At 39.0% G+C, this 19,706-nt stretch overlaps 1 protein-coding gene across 2 annotated transcripts in view; it reads right to left on the bottom strand.

Annotated features, from left to right (window-relative positions):
- Positions 1-19,706, bottom strand: part of MARCHF5 (membrane associated ring-CH-type finger 5) — a 35,404-nt gene that overhangs the window by 13,427 nt on the left and 2,271 nt on the right. The window contains exons 2-6 of one of the 2 annotated variants that reach the window (XR_014564868.1): positions 11,158-11,360; positions 10,360-10,490; positions 8,418-8,601; positions 7,823-7,989; positions 1,600-7,009 (exon numbers count right to left, since the gene is read on the bottom strand). Coding sequence is in view for 1 of the 2 variants with exons in the window: in XM_083740947.1 (XP_083597073.1) it covers positions 6,893-7,009; positions 7,823-7,989; positions 8,418-8,601; positions 10,360-10,490; positions 11,158-11,360 (802 nt within the window). In the remaining variant the exon portion in view is untranslated. Of the gene's footprint in view, positions 1-1,599; positions 7,010-7,822; positions 7,990-8,417; positions 8,602-10,359; positions 10,491-11,157; positions 11,361-19,706 lie in introns of those variants that run through there. The other variant, XM_083740947.1, reaches the window with a different exon arrangement.

Genomic DNA, 19,706 nt, shown 5'->3' on the forward strand with positions numbered 1-19,706 from the left:
TTGAGAGCCCTTCCATATTATGCTCAGTCTACGGTGTGTGTGTGTGTGAGTGTGCACGCTAAACAAAACCATATCACAGAAACACTACAATCACTACCAACCTTCATACTATAGAAACTAAACCCAAGGCACTTGCAAGCTCCCATGAAAAAATTCACTGCTCAGAGACTGGAGGTGTGCTTGAAAATGTATTGACTCTGTCTAAAATTGATCAGAAATGTAACACCAATTGGCATCTGCTAGAAGGATAGACTTGCCGATCGCATGGTCTTGGACTTGCCGATCGCATGGTCGGCGGTTCGAATCCCCGCGGCGGGGTGCACTCCTGTCATTGGGTCCCAGCGCCTGCCAACCTAGCAGTTCAAAAGCATCCCCGGGTGCAAGTAGATAAATAGGGACCGCTTTCCAGCGGGAAGGTAAATGGCGTTCCGTGTGCTGCGCTGGCTTGCCAGATGCAGCTTGTCACGCTGGCCACGTGACCCGGAAGTGTCTGCGGACAGCGCTGGCTCCCGGCCTATAGAGTGAGATGAGCGCACAACCCTAGAGTCTGGCAAGACTGGCCCGTACGGGCAGGGGTACCTTTACCTTTACCTTTTAGAAGGATAGATATTTTTAATTGGCTGGATATGTAATTTTTCCTAAATATGAATTTAATTATTATAGGTGTGTTTTTCTCTCTCCTGTTTTAAGCTGCTTTCAACAGATGTTGGGAAGACAGCATTTGTTTAAAAAATGTAAATAAGTCAACTGAAGTAAAAGTATACTATGTGAGGGTACAAATATATAGGCTCAGCTCCATAAAGGATTTCACAGCCCAATGGGCTTCTGCAAATGACTGGGAGATGTCTGGTTTCCCATCAGGTTGCAGCCCTTGAGGTTTATGGCAAGCCATGCTGCGGAGAGATCCCTCCTGCAACCTTAGTAGTGTGAATGGAACCACTAGGCCTGGTAGGGCTGCTAGGAGGTCCCATGGGCGTGGCCAAATTGTTCTGGTTCTCTCCCCATCCTCCTTCCTTGCAAAGCTAGTGTGGACACTCAAGTGCTAACAACTTGAAAAGTTGTCACGCTTAACTAAACTGCCAAGGCAACTTTAGGTTCAGTTTCGTCTTCCTTTTGGTCCCTGCTGTCATAGGTGTTTCTTGGCGCAGGAGAAGACAATAGAACAAAAATCCAAGAACTATAAGAAGAACAAATCCTATGCCGCTCCATTAAAAAGATGACCACCACATAGCTGGCCAGAAATCACACCTCAGTGCAATCTAAATTAATGACTGGAGCAAACAGAGACGCCTTAAGTCTGGTGCCTGCAAGCTGATGATGATGATGGTGATTAACATTCATACACTGCCTGTCATCCGAAGATCACAGGGCAGTTTTCAGCATTAAAATACAAAATGGAAAAACACAAAATGTGTATCATAATAAGAACAGCCCCCAAAAAACCTCCTCCCACAAACACATTTAAAAGGCCATAGATTATTTAGCAGCCAAGGGTCTGGTTATAGAATAATGATGGCATCACACATGCTTCCCAGGGGGAGAGCATTCCACAAATGGGGAGCCATTCCTGAAAGAGCAGGTTCTCAGGTTGCCACTCACCTCACTTCCCTCGCAGGAGGCTCACGGAGAAGAGACTCTGATGATGGTCATGTGGGGACAGGCAATCCTTGAGGTACTGGGGTCCTGAGGTGCAGAAGGCTTTAAAGCTCAAAAACAGTACTTTGACATGAGTTTGGAAATGGAGTGCCAATGCAGTCAAGCCAATGCAGACATAGCACAATGGACTCTGGAAATCCCCTTGAGATTCAGCTGGTCATCCATTATTGGGGTTTGGGCTCATGGTACTCGTGCTTTGATCCTTTGGGATACTGGCAAACCAGTAAATAAAGGTAAAACAGCCGGTTAGCAGTTTAATCTTGGTAATAGAGACAGAAGATCATACAAAGCTCTTAACAACTTGGGTCCAGGATGCTGTAAGGACCACTTTAGCCCTTATGTCCTGGCTTGACCACTGAGTGATGTTACAGAGGCCTGGCTGGCCTCCATTGAGAGTTGCACATTTTGTGTCAGAAGCCCCGAGCTCTTCCAGCAAAGATTCAGTACTGTATGATAAATTTCAGCCATCTCCTTAGACCTTTTTATGTAGTCAGGCCTATGCAACCTTTTTGATCAGTCATTTTAATCATTTTATGTTTTTATGATGGTTTTACACCACCATGTTCTATTGTCTAAATTGGCAACATATACTCTATAAATAAAAATTCAAAGTGTTTATTGAATAGGAGCGAGAACAACACATGAAATCTATTTAGGAACCACTATCCTCCAGTAAGCCTTTAATTGAATTGCTGTTGGTCTAACTGCATTCAGTTCAGGTTTCGATGCAGCAGGGAGGAGACTAGTCATAAAATTCTGTTTTTTTACTACTGGCTTCCATGCTGTTGTGCTGTCTAAATGATTATTGCTTTGCAATAAAGCTGCCTCCACAGTCTGCAGGCAGTATTTTCATAATATAGCCAGGATAAATGCTCATAACCACGCTCAATTATTTACAGAAGAGCTTAATTAAAACAAGTGTAGATTTAAATAAAGCAGCAAGCAAAGTTCAATGATGCGTAAGAGAGATGTTGCAGTGTTAATGCTTTCCTCTCACTATAAATGTAAATTAGTTGTCCGGGTGTAATGTGAACAAGATGCCCTGGTCATTCCAGACACAGAACTTGAATTTAACCCATAAGGTCTCACTCCCAATGTCTATTTTATACAACCCACTTTTAAAGCTATCGTCTGTCCACTTAACCCTCTTACATCATTTGTTTTGACATCAATCTGCCTTTGAGTTAAATTGGAGCACCTTTTTAACTCCCAGATAGCAATAAAGATACAATTTATTTCAGTGTGACTCTGTGTTTAACATAATAAATTTATTGGAAATCACAGTCGAAAAACACTGCTAAACACACGTTACTAGGGTACACTGGCCTCCACAGTGTTGTTGACATGATTATTTTTTAACAAAACTGCTACTGAGATTCATTAGAGCAGTTTTGTGTTGAGCAACTGTGAGTCTCAAGCACTTTAGGGTTGAGTATTTATTTATTTAGAGACAAACCAACCAGCTGGGAAAAGATACAACCTTCCAATGAGGTATCCTTCATTAGAAATCTCTGGAGGAGAAAACCAAAAATGCCTAGGTAAAATATGGAAGGTGTTTAATAAACCCCAGTGGATTAATAATAAGAAATAATACAAATAAAACATGAGTGCTAACAAGTTTGATCTTTGAGAGTATTAACTCCTGTGTCAAGATAAAGACAACTTATAGAAGAATGAGCCTCCTAAGGTTAAGCTTAGCCTGCGATCCAATGGATGCCTGCAATGTTTTATAATGTTGGGTTTTTTTAATTAAAGAAATGAAATACAGTTTCTTTACAAAAGGTACCCAATTTTGATCAGTTGCTGGAGATAGGTAGTGCCTTTCCTATTCAATTTTAATAGGGGTAAATAGGATCCTTTCTTTTTGCAAGTTAAACAGAATTTTTTTTTTTTTTTTAAGGCTGGGGATATGAAACACCACAGTGCAACTGGCCTCAATTGTTGAGGATTTCATGGCGCATGAAATGGTTCAGGGTTTTTTGTTTTTAAATTGAAAACAGTGACTTAAAAAGCCACCCCAACTTGGGCAGATAAATCAGTCATGTTTCTGTATTTGCCACTTTTTTCTAATGTGTATGTGGTGGGGAGGGAGAGATCACATGAGCCATCCTTACTATATAAACAAGGGTTGCTTGAATACTGAACAAACTCCTAGAACCCCATGGATTTTACACATCTTTTGACGAGACACCTAATGCATCTGCTGGAATTTGTAAAGCTTGGGTATGAGCACTCTTAATGGAAGAAGACCGGGATTAGCAAAGGCTCTGCAATTGTAATATAGAAGTTGGCACAACACAGCAATTCCTTGTGGACAAAGAGATTTTGCTGTGTACACAGAGCTGCCTTGCACGCAATAGTTTCCTGGTTTACTGCACAAATGGGCACAAGGCCAGTGCACTGGTGGATCTTCTGTCTGTGCATGGGAACTTGTGCTTCTTCCTTGTGAAATCTAAGCTCCCCCTTCCCACTGCAACCCCTGAAAAGCCACTCCAGAAACTGGAGAAACCCTCTAGAATAGCCACCAACCCAATTTTGAAGCTGCTGTAGGTATACGACATCAGCCAAGCACTGATTCACTTGTGACAGTGCTTCCCTATATCATGGGGCTCTTTGAATCCTTGATTCTACTTTCCAGTGCCTAACAAATTCAAACCCCTCTTTCCAACACCAATGTCTCAGCCACACATTGAGGCTTTCAATCTCCTACACAGCAATAGAAATATCACTTCCAGAACCACACAACTTGCATTTCCCAATGATCATTTAGCATAAAGCAATAGGTTAACTAATTTGGGGTTGGAGAAGGTGGGCTCAGACATTTTATGAAATTAAGCAAAGCAAATGGCGGCATGGTCCAAGGATCTGCAGTGGAAAAGAGAAAGGAATTATAGATAGTACAACATAATCCTGCATAACTAAATCTGGGCAGAGTGAAGATGCTCTCATAGAACTGGGATAATGAACAGCAAGCTCCTTTATGGGAGCTGAAATTTGATGTCACTACTTGATGTATGCTAGCAGAAATAATCAAACTAATATATTGGTTGTTAAATTAAGCAATGGATATAGTTCAGTGTTTAATAGTTTATTCCCCCAAACATTTAAAGGAATTAAAGCAATCTATGTTACTATATTTGACACCATACACCTAAAGAATATAAAAAAACTTTATTCAATCTAATCCAGTATGTGATCGTAAATTGCACTACTAAAAACATGTCAAAAGCACAGTAACCAAGGAAATGCTTTTTGCTACTGAATTTAAAATATAATCCCACATTCTTCACAGTACATTTGTAGTGATAAAACAATAATTTCAGCAATTTTACCATAGAACAAAATTTTAGACCAACCAATCTGTACTTTTAGGTTTTGTAAGAGATAGTTTAAAAACCAGCAGGTATCAAAGAGCTGGTGTATATAAAGTAAAGATCACCTAGAAGGCTTCTTACAACAGGAATTTCTGCAATAAATGTTTTATAGTGCTGAAAACTCATAGAAAGCCAACATTCTGCAGGATACTGCTGAATATATAAATATATAGATATCAAAAGTCAAATTGACTTACAGTGGGGGTTTTTAGTATTTACAACAAGAAACTAAAGTATTCTGTTATGCTTTAGGTTTTTCCACATATACCAAATGCTGGAATACTAGTTGGTCATTATTACCTTTTAAAATATTACATTTTTATATTTAAAGTAAAGCTTGCTATGGAAATAATAATATTTCTTTAGCATATGTTATTACAATCAAACAAAGACTTTTTTCCCATTTGCATCACTTCTGGTCAACAACTATTTACCAGTACTTTAAAAAGATGTGTTTATTACCTTTTCCATGCATTAGATATTTGAATTGGAACATAATTTGAGACTTTAAGAAACACTCAATGGTTCTTTAATCCTGCCAAAGCAAATACCATTTGTAAGCCCAGAATGACTGTCATTTGTTACTTCGCGATGACGTGACTTGTACAGAACCCAATATTTAAACACTGATACACTAATTTCTACCGTTAAGAAAAAGTGCATTTTAAATATCTCCCTTATCAACCTCAATCCTGCCATGTACTAGGAAATCCATCTCATTGACTGGAATGGGACCTGTGCACACATGTCTAGATTGGAACCTATGCTCCAATCCAAAGAATTTATTTATAGGTGCCACCAAAATCAAGGACACTTTGAAAATGGATTTCAAAAGAGATGCAGTTAAGGTGAGTGCCAGATAAGTCTTAAAAAAATAAAAATAAAAAATAGAAAACTGACTTCAGTAAAGCAGGATTGACTTGTGTAAGCAATAGTCTTTTAACATTCACAACTAAACATTTATACTTCCTTCTAAACACAGCTATGTGTTACCAGTGCTTATTTTTGAACCCTTGCTTCTTGATAATGACTCCACAATTTGCTTCCACAGTATACTGGCACTAAGCAACAGTCTAATATTGAAACTAGTCACATATAGATTGTAATTCAGTTTTTCAGTTTTACTGGTGGCAGACAGGAGTTAATTATATATAATGCTACTTGCATTACAATGAAAGAGCCAAAAGACAGCAATCTGTTGAATTTTTTTAAAAAATAAAAAAGCAATTTGCTGGTGTTCCAAGTTATCAGACCCAGACAGGTTTTTCTATATTTAATGAAACTTCTAACAATCTGGGCTGTTATGATGGACTATGTGAACTAGCAAGAAAATGTGTTGAGTTCTGCTATCACTAATTTGAGGCTTATTCTTTAGCTTCCTCTATGAATAATGGGAACCCTTATTAACTGACATTCCAGAGTTCCACTTGGCAATAATAAACTATGCATATTTTTAGAAGTTTCTTATATTGGCCCATTTAGCAAAGTAATGTGCATTTACTGCAATAAGCATACAAAATATAATTCAATACAGTCTGCACATAATTTATTAACTTCACAACTGTTTGGCTTCTGTTTTGAAAGAAGGCAACATTTGCCCATAGGAAAATGATTCAGATGTCTTCCGCCACAAAGTAAACACATCAGTGAAAACAAATCATATTCTTAGGATCAACAACTAAGGAGGATTTGCCCTGCCATAATAAGGTATTTTATTATTCTAGGGGGTGGGGGTGGGGTGGGGACCACAAAAATCAGCAACATATCGTCCAATTTCAGCTCCTTTAGCCAAATAATAGGTATTGGTACATTGCTGCTGAATATAGCAGATGAGATTGTAAAAGTCTGACATCAACAGTCATTTATGCACCTTCTTGCTCAGGATAGTTTAAAATTTTCCGATGAGCTTGTCGCAAATATTGCTGCTGTTTGAAATAGACCTTGAAAGCTCCTTTTATAGCAACAAAAGCAATTCCGCCCTAAAATAAAAGGGAACAATTATTCAAAACTGACAGAACACGTTTAACACCTAATATATTTTTTTAATGGTTACATACACACACAGGATTGTCAAGCCCCGTTTCCTTTGAAGTTCGGCTAATTAGAGCAATTCTGTACTAAAACCCGAAGCATACATTTCCCTGTCACAATGGGGGTAATCTAATGTTTCTATGCTGAGTTTGCACATTCTTTTGAAAGTTTTCATTCACTTAAATGGGGAGGGGAGGGTTATGGTTTGTTCTGGGGCTGAATCTCAACCTTCTCTCACACATACCCCGGGCCATTTTGACAGGTGGGTGGGGCCACTGACACAAAAGAGAAGAAGAGGTTGTTTAATCCTTCACAGCTCATGCCCAGTCCTCCAGTCCATGGTTCACAGGATTGTGTGAATGCAATCCTAGAGCAAGGGGGGGGGGGCACCTCCAGCATGTCCCAATCTGGCTCCCAAGGCTGTTTCCTAAAAAAAACAACCCACCCACCTGGTCCATCTATATGTGACATCATGTGCAGTTAAGGATGCCTTCCAAAGGAACAACCAGGAAGTATCCTTGGACCCCCAGCACCACCACTAACCCCCAGACCCTATGCAATAGGACCTACTGAAACTCCAAAGTGCCATATAAATGCTATGTGAATATTTTAACTGATATTACGTAACAGTAAATGTAACAAAACACACCAAGCGTGTTACTTGACAGAAGTACGACAAAGGTGAAAATATGCAGAGAGAAGCCAAATCTCCTACACGTCTGCCAATCTAGTTCTATAAAGGAAACTTTACACAGTCTTACCAAAATTGTTCGCTGAAGATTAGAGTTAACACTGCTGAACATCAACTTGCCAACTATCGTAGCAATAGTGGGAAAGACAAGAGCTCCACAGAGAATACGAGTAGCAGAGACGTGATCTGCCAGAGGATTGGCCTCAGCTGGAATACGAGGAACAGGACATCCAATCCCTAAAGAAAAATGCCATTGCTAACCAAGAATTAGAGTGCACTAAACCAGATTTGTATTACAAATTTAACCTCTCCATTCCAATTAGCTCTTCGATTTAATGGTTTTGAGTACTTCTAGCCAGAAAACTTATGTACTGCAACACATTCTAATAAAATTATTTATGGCATTTACTTCTAGTTTCACAGATTAGAAAGTGGTGCTCACAATTACACTGTTTTTAGTCTTTATACTGCAATACCTTCTTGCAAGCTGCATTTGGGAGATGGAACTCATCTAACCAAATATTGTGCTGGACAATGTCTTTTTACTTAGCACCAAGGAGAGAAAAAGAGAAGTGCTATATTTTGGATACTAAAATCTATCTTACCATCCCTCCTCACAGAAACAGCCAATCCTAGATATTCTACTCAAATTTTGGTAGCATTACCTGGAAATATGCTGTTCAGAATCTGTAGTTTGTTAGAATATTTTCGCCACAATCTAAGCACATAGTCTTCCCAGCGAATCATCTTTCCCAATATAAGCATAACTGGGATGGTGGGAAGTCCAATTAAAAGGAATAAAGGATCAGCTCTTTCCATAACATCGAGGCCTTCTTTATGACCCACAACCTGATGAATAAAAAAACACATTATTACATTAAGCACAGCACCATTCTAAATAGAGGTAATGAAAATAGAGGCTACTTTACAATGGCTTGACTTCAGGAGCTACAACTGAAGAACAACCTAATTTGAACCACCATCCAGAGAACCTACATGCCACTGCCCCGTACACTTATAGTAGTGCTATTAGCTTCTCTTGCACACTGAGATCAGAGTGCCAGACCTTCTGGGCTGGTGAGCAACTCATACGATTAGGCAACTGTTTGTCTCTCTTAGGCTAGATATCCATTTAGAACCCACTGCACCATCAAGTCAAATAATCCTGTTTCTGAGTATACGTAATTACTGCATATGAGTTTGGCAGCACAGGAAACAATCTTGTAACTGAAACCTGACAAACCATTTTAAAAAGATCTAGATACATATCTGAAATGGACTAGATCTGAAACAAGGAAGTATTTTTAACCAGCTGTTTTCAGTATTAATTCCGCTATATATGTCCAAAAGCATCTTGATATGAGTCATGAGGAGTGTTGCAGTCAAGAAAGAGCACTACTCCACAAAAACTTCAAAATAAATGTATGTATGTGTATATATATATATATATATATATGCTACTCAAAAATGATGTTCCTAGAACTATGTATCAAGAACAGAACCCATGAGTAAAGCTAACTTTTTAAAATGTCCGATATTTTTCAATCCACAGTAGTACTGATAAATAACCACAATCTATAAATAATTGAAAACTGTTAAGACAGCAGTAGTACATTGAGCACATCTGTGCAGTTGTCAAAAGCCTGCTTCAAGTACTATATATAAAGTGAACAGATGGATGGTGAAGGTACTGCAAGTGACTCCATATCTATACTCAAAGACAGGAGCGCATCAAAAATGAGTCCTGGCTTGTATCTTTCCTCCAAGTATTCCTCTAGACAGAAAAGATGAAAAATTGGGAAGAGGCTGAGAACAAACTTGTTCATTGAAACTATATAGGAAGTCCATATCCAGGCTGAGGGCTTGCTCTGAGCATTCTCCCTTTGCTCTCAACTAGGTATTTATTTCATTTGTTTCCCAGATTTCCTCAAAGAACACAATACAGAAGCATTTTGTCATCACAACAGGGGGAAGGCTAGCCCAAGCAAGAATAACTGGCCCAAGGTCATCCAATAAGCTTTATGGTGAAACAGTGACTGCTTCCTTCCCCTGACCCTCACCCCGAGCAATAAGCAATGAGAGAATCATGGTGAGCATGAGAAAAGCAAGAGAGAAATCTCAGATTGTAGGTAGAAGCAACAGGAATTATCAAGGAATCTGTTTCTCATCCAAATAGCCACAGTGACTCCCATATAGTTTAGCAGAGCTTGTTAATGAATAGAAAAGCACGAATACATGTGGGCATATGCAGAGAAATACAGACACAGGCAGAAATGGACAGATGTGAGGCTTTGCAGGATATTTATGATGGAATTTATTCAAACAGATGCTTGTGTGTGTTGAGGGAGGAGCTGAATACAGCTGTGCCTGTTAGATGGGATTTGTCAATCTGTAACACAGAGTTACATGAAATAGGAAGGCGGGTAAGGAAAAACCACCACATGGGTAAGGAAAAAAGAATATGGAGTCACACTCTTGTAAACTGCGTTTTCCAATCCTCTCACGGAATTTTCTTCCTTACAAAAAACCAAACAAACTTCTTCAGCAACTGTCTAGAAGTTTGCAGCTTGATTAAGATAATGTAATATTTAGAAAGTGCATCTGAACCTGCATCACTGTTACTGCTCCGTAAGTGACAGCTGTCCAGTAGATAGAGCCCACCATTATTCCAGCTGCAGCAAACGGACAGGCTTTTGAGATAAGGCGATCTGCCAGGTCCAAGACATAAACAACTGGACCTATAACATAAAGGAGAAATAAAGTTTTGTAGCAGAGATTACAAATCAAAAGAGTATATAGCATGGCACTACCTCTATTAACTCTATCACTGTCTTATGATTGGATGCTATGAGCTGCTCTGAGAATATCAGTGTAGGATAATAATAGAACAAAATCCAACCCTGAATGTTACACTGTCTCTTGCATCACTGTACATCACCTTGAGACAATTGTGCATAAGGCAAACGATTATATCTTCCTTATTACATAAGAATGTAAAATGTCATCATCCTCTACAGTTTGCATTGCTTATAGGCAGATGGGAGTTCGCACCCAGCCCCGCACATCTCCTTCAAGCCCCCACTGAGGCTTGAAAGGCCTCATGAGGATGTTTACAAAGTGTGGTTTTAAATCCCTGTGGTCCACTTTGAAATCCCAACAATTGGGGCTTCAAAGTGAAGCACCTCTTGACATCAATATGGCATAAGGTGATTGACAGGTGGGTGGAAGGAGATGTGAGGGTTAGGGGTGCAGAGTTGCCAAGGGAGGGTGAGACGGTTGGCAAGCTGAGCAAGCAGGGATGGAGCCCCTGGTTAATATTAGTAGTAATGGTGGTAATATAATAATATTCCAGTTGTGTGCTCCCCGCAACCCACTCTTCATGGAAGTTTCACATGCGCATCTTACCTAGTTTTGGAAATACTATTAAGTATTCTGCATTGCACTGAGGACAGGCAACACGAGCTGTACTGTTCCCTCTCTGTTTTTCATCCACCCAGCGCTGTAGACAAGTTTGGTGAACCCATTTCGTAGAGCCTCTACACCTGCATGGTCTCACCCACTCTGCTGTTCTGTCATCCTCATCAGTTGCAAAACACACCCAACAACTCCTGAAAGTTAAGCACAAGTGAGACATCAGAAAGCTTTAGCTGTCAAGATCGTAAGAATAAAATCTCCCCAACCATTTTATTGCTAACATGTTTACCTATAAAGGGCATTTCCTAAATGCAGTGCTACTAACTCAAATTCATCAATACCATATTCTAATAGCTAGATTTAAAATAAATAAATGTGTGTGCTTAATCCTAATGCCATTTCTTAAAATCATATTTTGCATCATTCATGTCTGAAGTAATTGAGGTCCATTTGCAATTTTTTTATTCATAATGTATTCCAACAAATGAACAAATTATTCTACATATAATATTGATATTTTGGTCTTTCCTGAATAGGGAATGTTTACATCCTGGCAACACTTACAAATAAAGAAAAATGTGATTGTAAAATTAAGGAAGGAAATACACTTAATTCTCTTGTAGATTGCTTATTTTATTTTTAGTTATAAATGTGTTTGACAGTAATCTAGCGAAGGGAAAATTGCCCTCTTGCAATTGATCTTTCCCCTCCTGTTCAGATAACGGAGTGATTGCATTATAAATATATCTAAGTCTGTAGAGCCCTTTGCTTTCCACAATCAATCGTAATCACAGCACTATACAGAAAATGCACAGCAAGAGAGACATACATTTCCTTTTCCAATATGGAGAGAGAAAAAATTCCACTATTCTTATCATGTCAAATCTACATAACTATGGCACTGCAACTAAGCAGAATTCTACCTTCATTCACTTCATTTCTTTCTTACTTCCGTCAAGAATATTGTTACTGGGCAGTATATAATATACTGGGCAGTATATAATAATAAATACAGCAAATAAATAAATACAAAAATTCTAAGAACTACAACTTTTAAATGTTATTCAGGAAGAGTAGAATGATCTAGAGTTCAGAATAGGGCAGTAAGTAAATTCACAAAGAAACTGTACAGTTAATTACAACTTTCCCACATTTGCACAGGAAACATTTCTGGCTGATTGTGTTCAAAAAATCCTGCACAGAAATGAATAAAGGCTTATTTATGTAAACTATTTTAATCCATTCCATATTTATAATCACATGATAGGACAGAAAATAATCGTATTTCTTATTTCCAAAATGCTTATCCTGCCTTTCAATGGCTAATTTGCATTCTCAGGGCATCCGAGAAACGCAAACACAAAAAACCCATCCTCATCCAGGAAAGATACACAAATAGTTGTATCAGGAGCAAAAACAACAGTAGACAATTTACTGGGAAGATAATAAAAACTGAATCTTAAATTGAAGGCAGGGTGGACTGATCAAATCTTTCATCTTGAAATTCATCTATTTTCTGAAGCAGCATGCATACCAGTTGGGTGCTATAACAATTAAACACATTTTTCTGCAAACAAATACATTTCCAATGAACTTCAGACTTCTGCTTGTGGTATAAGGCCTTTACTTCTTCAGCTCAAACTATATCATAGAAAATAGGTCTGTATTCCTACTTACTGTTCTAAACCACTTTGGTGCCTGCCACCAGGCTCAGAATAATGGAGGCAAACCAACAAGATCTGATGGGGCACCCCTGCACAAGCATTATTTACCATTGTTATAAACCGTTTGGCACAGGATTTCCAGAGTTTATTCAAATAAAGATTTAAATATTTTAAAGTAAGCAGCACCAGCTGATGCGGCTTTTAGGAATTTTATAAATTCATGAATAAGGCCACAAGGAACTTATTTACTACCACCCTGCCCTCAATAGCAGGACTCAGCAAACTTTTTCAGCAGGGAGCTGGTCCACTGTCCCTCAGACCTTGTGGTGGGCCGGACTATATTTTGAAAAAAAAAAAAATGAACGAAGTCCTATGCCCCACAAATAACCCAGAGAAGCATTTTAAATAAAAGGCTGGATTAAGAAGGCGATTGGGCTGGATCCGGCCCCTGGGCCTTAGTTTGCCTATCCGTGCTCAATAGCTTCAGACTTGGCAATCAACAAATTATCTTGGGAAAATCCCCTAACAAAAATTAACGTATACTCTTTCTATGGTGTATTCTATCTTATATACCCAATCTTAGCTATTATTATCGTTACTACCTTTATTTCACTTCAGCTCTGTCACTATTTTGTGCGCGCGTGCGTGTGTGTCTTTTGTATTCACGTCTAACAAATGGTATTCCCTGTTTACTTTCAACCTTCCATTATTTAAGCAACACTCTCCCCCCCAAAAGAAATGATGAGACAGTGCTAAGATATTGGAACTACACGGCAATAGAAAAGCATTTATCCAAGCTTTAAAAAAATGCATACAGGAAATAAGTTGAACAATTCAATCTTTCTTTTCACTATTACAGACGAAGTGGAGTTTCTGCACATAGACACTCACACACATCAAAAAGCAAAACACAAATAAAGTCACAAATGCAGGAACTACTAAACATCCTCACTGAAATTCGAAGAGTCTTTCGGACCAAAAATAATATCAGGCTGGTATATCAACTCTTTTACCTAGAAGACACATACATGGCATATTTCATAGCTTGCTCAAGTTACAATGTATGATGGCTACCTCTGAACTGTTAATGAGTGCAAAACTGGGCCACACAGATAAAGTTGTGACATGCCTTGGGGCAACCTGACACCCCAAGAGGTCTAAAGTTCATTTGGATGACAGGAAAAAATGACTTTACCCTTGAATTAGTTATTAAAGGCTATACTTTGAAGTATTAAAACATGTTTAATACTAGGTTATATGCTTGAAATATATATCATTAAGACTATCAAATTCATTTTGATACAGCAATGGATCAATGTCACATACATTTTTTAAACAAGAAGTTTCATCCAATTTATTGCTCAACAGCTATATTTTAAACAATGGATGGCCTACAAAAAGAATCACATGATATCCTTTATATTCTTAAGCCTTTAGCAAGTTATGAATAATGAATAGTAAATCCCTTGTTTTCTGTCATCAGCTTTATCTTGCTATTGACAGTAGCTACAGCAGAAAGAGCTAAATAAAACCATTGACACAAGGATCTCAGTTCTTGCCAGATTTTCCATTTTCTTGTATTGAATAAAACATTACCCTGGTCTTAGTACAGAATCAGGTCGCTACTCAGACTGCAACCTAAAATAGAAACAGCTAGCTAGGTCAAACAAAACATAGTTTCTGAAAACTCAACATTACTATATAAAACCAAATGAATTAGCAATAGTATACTTTCCCCAACTCTTTTCTACTTTAAGCATTTCAGAACAGACTTATTATTTCAGTCTTGAAAATAAATATCTCTTTATTCTAGCTACTACTAGCATTCAGCTTCACTGGAGATCCACAAGTTCTAACATCATGAAAGAGGATTTTTGCATCCTGGATTTCAAGTTTCCCAAAAATGACACTGCTGTTAATTTTGAGCAGCACAGCTAGCTTAGCATCCTATTCTCACAGTGGTCATCCTGCTGGCTACAGGATGTTCCCTCTTTTAAAGTCAAATATGATCGTGTTGGACTTCCTTGGCAATTGTCCACTTACATATATGTCAAAGTTATGCAATTACTACAGCACTTTCTTCTTCTGGATGCTTCCTTGATTTCATTCTCCATCTCAATATCATATTCACATTTTGATCAGTGGCAAAATAGTAAGCCCACTTTTGGGGCCAGGTATCATCAGCCACAGAAGCTGTGTGGACGATTCTGCCCCTTTGGGGATTTCTAGCCTGGGGACTCTACGCCCAGTGTACAGTGATGCCACCTCCATGATGTCCTCCTTCCTGTAGAGTTTATATCCAGAAATAACCATGTCCCACTGGTTTCTCTCCGTTCCACCTGATTTCCATTATGCCCACTATATCAATGCTGTCCTCTAAGACCAAACACTCCAGTTTGCCCATCTTGGCTCAGACGTGTCTAGTAGCATTAGCACATAAACACACAAATATAGCCACTCTCTCTCCAAGTATCTTTTGGCATGTGTGTTTTATGCTACAACATTTAGCAAGTCAGAAATGTCAGCCATGTGCCCCCTGCCCTCTTAATGCTTAGTTCTACACCTCCCCTATTTAAATCATATTTTTCTTCATCTAGTGGGGAAGGGAACACTTCTTCTGAACCAGACCCTGTTTTGTTCCTGTCAGCTCCCCCCCCCCTACAATCAGTTTAAAAGCCACTCTGCCACCTTTTGATTTTAAATGCCAACCATCAGGTTCCGTGCCAGTTCAAGTAGAATGTATTCAAGTATGTGAGGGAAGAGCCTGTTTTTCAATATAGGTGTGGCTCCATTTGCTCTGTGCCAGACAGCTGGCTATTACTTTGTGTCTTAAGTTCAATTGATAGGGATTTTGAAAAGTAAAATTTCAAGCGGCCCTAGATTACACCACTTTCCATCTGTTGTGCACATAACAACTAATTTCAATATTTATGACCCTGTAAGTGAGGCTCTGTGGACAAAACATCAAGAAGATAGATACTCATACCTCCCTTTTCTTAATTTCTGTATTAATCTACTGCAACGTTTATCTTAAAAGCAATCTGGGGATTTAAAGCAGTGTGAGCAACTAAATTTTACATGGATGGTGCAGGAAGAAGAGATTCATTTAACTAGTCCTGCCAGGGGAAGCCCACACAAGGACATCTGCCAGCACAATACGGCTTTCCCCCATCTCCTCCCCCTGGTATGGAGGAACTCCTGGAACAGCACATTAGGCGGGAAGGAAAGGGCAAATTATACCATCAAGTAAACAGAATTGCTTGCTCTGATGGAGTGTTCTGCTTAGCACAACGTTGAATTCTTCCCTGAGCCTTTTCAGAAGACACATAACCATAATTGTACAATATTAACCATTCTGTTGCACACAGAATGTACAGCAAAAGAATGCTTAATCTTTTTTATACAGAATGAGTGGCATCCTACATTTCTTCTAGCATAAGGAATTTTAGCTGAGCAGTGGAACTTTCCTGCCCTCATCTCTGGCCCATGGACCCCAGAAACATGCTCCAAATGGTTGAGGAAATCCCCAGAACAGATTTAGAGGGTGCACAGGGAAAGAGGGGGGAAGTTCTGTTGTATAGTTAAAAGTCTTTCTACTAGTAGAACTATTTCGCTGGATGCATCATTTGCTTTTCAAAATTAATGTTGTTCTAAACTCTCAATGTTTTCTATTTTCTGTGAGATTACAGTACTGACATATTTGCCTGACTTCTGCAGTTTGACACGCAAAACGTCGTTTTAATTAGATACACAACTGGTCAGTAAAGGGGAAGAACTAGAAGCATCTTAGGAAACCAAGGTAGGGTTATTACTGGACAAATTTCACAAGATCTGTATGAAGATATTCCAAACAAGATATTATTGATTAGGTTGAACTATAGTAATGAATGTTTGCCTTTAGTGGAATTGCAAAAGGTCTTACGTAAACAAAAGGTAGGTGTGTATAGGATTGCCGTTAAGTACTTAATCTTGACACTATTTAAAGACTCTACAATGTTTCCTTATCATATTGCACCACTAGACTAGAATTTTATGCCTTGTCACTGCTACTTACACAACTTCACTAATCAGCCACTCTTCGTCTGTGTGCACCAACCATCATGTTCACTCATCTTGTGAGTGGAAAGAGGAAGTAGAAAGTGCCTTTTTTGCTCTTAAATAATTCTGCCACTTGAAGCAGACCTTCCTCTTTGTGAACATGTAGGCAAATAATTCAAATACTACTGGTTGATTGTGTAAATGGCTTAGGGCATTTGTTTTCTCCTTCCGTGGGTGGCAATTAATTCTAGCAACTGCAGAACTGCTACTCCCAATAATTAAATTTTCTGTTTCCACATATAGAAACTACTTCTAGTAACTGCAGTTGTGCCTAAAAATTCCTTTCTTTATTGAGCACACGGATTGTTGTTTAAATTAGCATACAGAGAACAAAAAAATGCCTCCAAATTAATTTTTAAAACGAGAACTACTTTTTCTGGAAAAAGAACATTAAAATCAACATAAGAGCATATAAGATAAAGTTTTAAAGTATTTATGCCTTGTACTTTAAAAGATTTATTAAGATATATATTTATAACAAAAAACATTTATCTCCAATTTCATTTACTATCCTACAATAATATGAGAAGAATTAACATGTCCTTATGACATCAATTGCCCCTGCAGCAAATAGCACACCACCACTGAATTTTAATGTGAGTGATCATTGCCCCCCTTTTTTCCACCGTATAATAATTTTCAAATACACAACTTCTGCCAACACTTACAGATGAATGTCTATTTAGAAGCAATTCTCCTAAAAGTCCACCAAGCTTACTCCCAGGGAAGTGCTTTAAAATTTAAGCTAATCAATACTTATTCTCTATTGAATGGCAAATCTTGTTTTCTTTTAATGAAAAAACACTGTCACTCCCATTTTGGAGAGAAAAATGCTATTGTGCCTCTATACGTGCAGGTATCCATGGTACATTACAAACATGATGGAAGGGCTGCTGAATGTCTGCACTTCCACTAGGAAACAGACACAGGCAAACATCTGAACCAGGCCAAAAGTCACCAGGGGGAGAGAAGTAACCTAAGGCAGGTTTCCCCAAGCTGGTGTCCTCCAGAAGTTTTGAGGTCTACAATTTGAGCATGGCCAACAGTGAGGAGTGATACGGGTTGTAGTATAACACTTTGTATGGGGCAGGGGGGAAAACCAGGCTGGGGATCTTCTCCTCAGTTTTTCTCTATGTCATAGGAGGCTATTTCCACATTAGAGAAGTCAATAAAAGATGAAGAAGGGCTGCAGGAGAGACAGATGTTAGAATTTGCTGGCAAAGCATAACTCCTGAACTTTGGTTCAGTCATCATCCACTGCATTCAGTGGGGCATTCTACATCTGTGTATAGAACTGTGACCTAAGTAGCCTTGGACAAGCCACTCTCTCTCAGCAGCAGTGATCCATCTGAACTATGGAGATACAACTTTTGTCCACAGACAGCTTTCCAGGTCATGTGGCCAGCATGATTAAACCGCTGCTGGTGCACAGAGAAACATGACGAATGCCAGAGCGCATGGAAATGCCTTTTACCTTCCCGCCACAGCAGTACCTATTTATCTACTTGCACTGGTATGCTTTCGAACTGCTAGGTTGGCAGAAGCTGGGACAGAACAATGGGAGCTAACCCCATTGCAGATTCAAATCGCTGACCTTCTGATCGGCAAGCCCAAGAGGCTCAAAGGTTTAGACCACAGTGCCACCCGCATCCCTTATCAGGTTACATATATCAGGTAAATTAAGGTAGTTTGCTGCATGTAATGTAAGTTGCCTTACTAACTCCCAACATTCATTTAAAAAAGGCATTCCTACCACAAAGATAGGCAAGGCAACAACTTTCCAAAAGAGAGTGATTCCCCTGTATTCACTAAGAAAGACTCATTTCTAAATATGATAAATGAAGATCAACTACATTGCAGTGCTTTTCCCCCCAGGGGGTACTCAAGGGTACACAGTACCAGCACCTCTTTTGTTGTTGTTAAGAAGTGTGGCACTTATTGTAACAACTTCATGGTGAGAACCAGCACCTATTTTTCTAGAAAAAAAAGCACTGGTACATTGGCATTTGCCTCTCCAAAATTTCATTTAGCATTCTCTTTGTTTAGTTAAGTCAATGCTAATTAAAACTTCAGGAGTTTTGCACAACGGCTAACATGAACTAAAAGCAAGCAAATTCTATTTGGCTATACTATATACTATTTAGCCTAAATAGTATGAACTTAGAAGTCTTCTTTAAAAACCAGTGGAAACCATTTCCATCAAGGTGGTACAATAAAGAATTATCCTTATGCTGTATCTCTCATTTTGTGGATACAAACCAACAGCAATATCCCAAGCAACTAGTATTGTACACTATACAACTTCTGCCAATAGCTCATGACAGTGTTTCTTCTTGATTTGTTAATACACTTCAAACAATGTGACCAAAAAATCCACTTATCTATTAAGTTGGCATCTGTCTTGTCTCCAGAGCCAATAGAATGTGTATCCAGGGGTGCAGTCAAACCACTGGAGAATCACAGTGCCTGTTATGGCTGCAGAAACCAGTAACTCATAACTGCCGAGTTCTGCACTGCTTTTGCTGTGTTAGCAGCACCTAAGTGACCTCTCTGGTGCGAAAGCCTGGGCAGTGTGTATGGAGGTCCTGGGCTGCCCAGATAATAAAGACCCCCCTCTTGGCCTCACTGATGTGGTCCAAAGGAAAACAGAGCAATACATTTGGCATCAGCTTGGATGCAGGAGTTGCTGGAAGGATGCATACAAGACACCATCTAACTGTCTTAGGGACTCCACTCTGGATTTGTGTAGGGTTGGCTCCTTGGCCTTTTCATCTTTCA

The sequence above is a fragment of the Podarcis gaigeae genome (genome assembly GCF_964106915.1).
Source record: "Podarcis gaigeae genome assembly, chromosome: 5".
NCBI lineage: Eukaryota > Metazoa > Chordata > Lepidosauria > Squamata > Lacertidae > Podarcis > Podarcis gaigeae.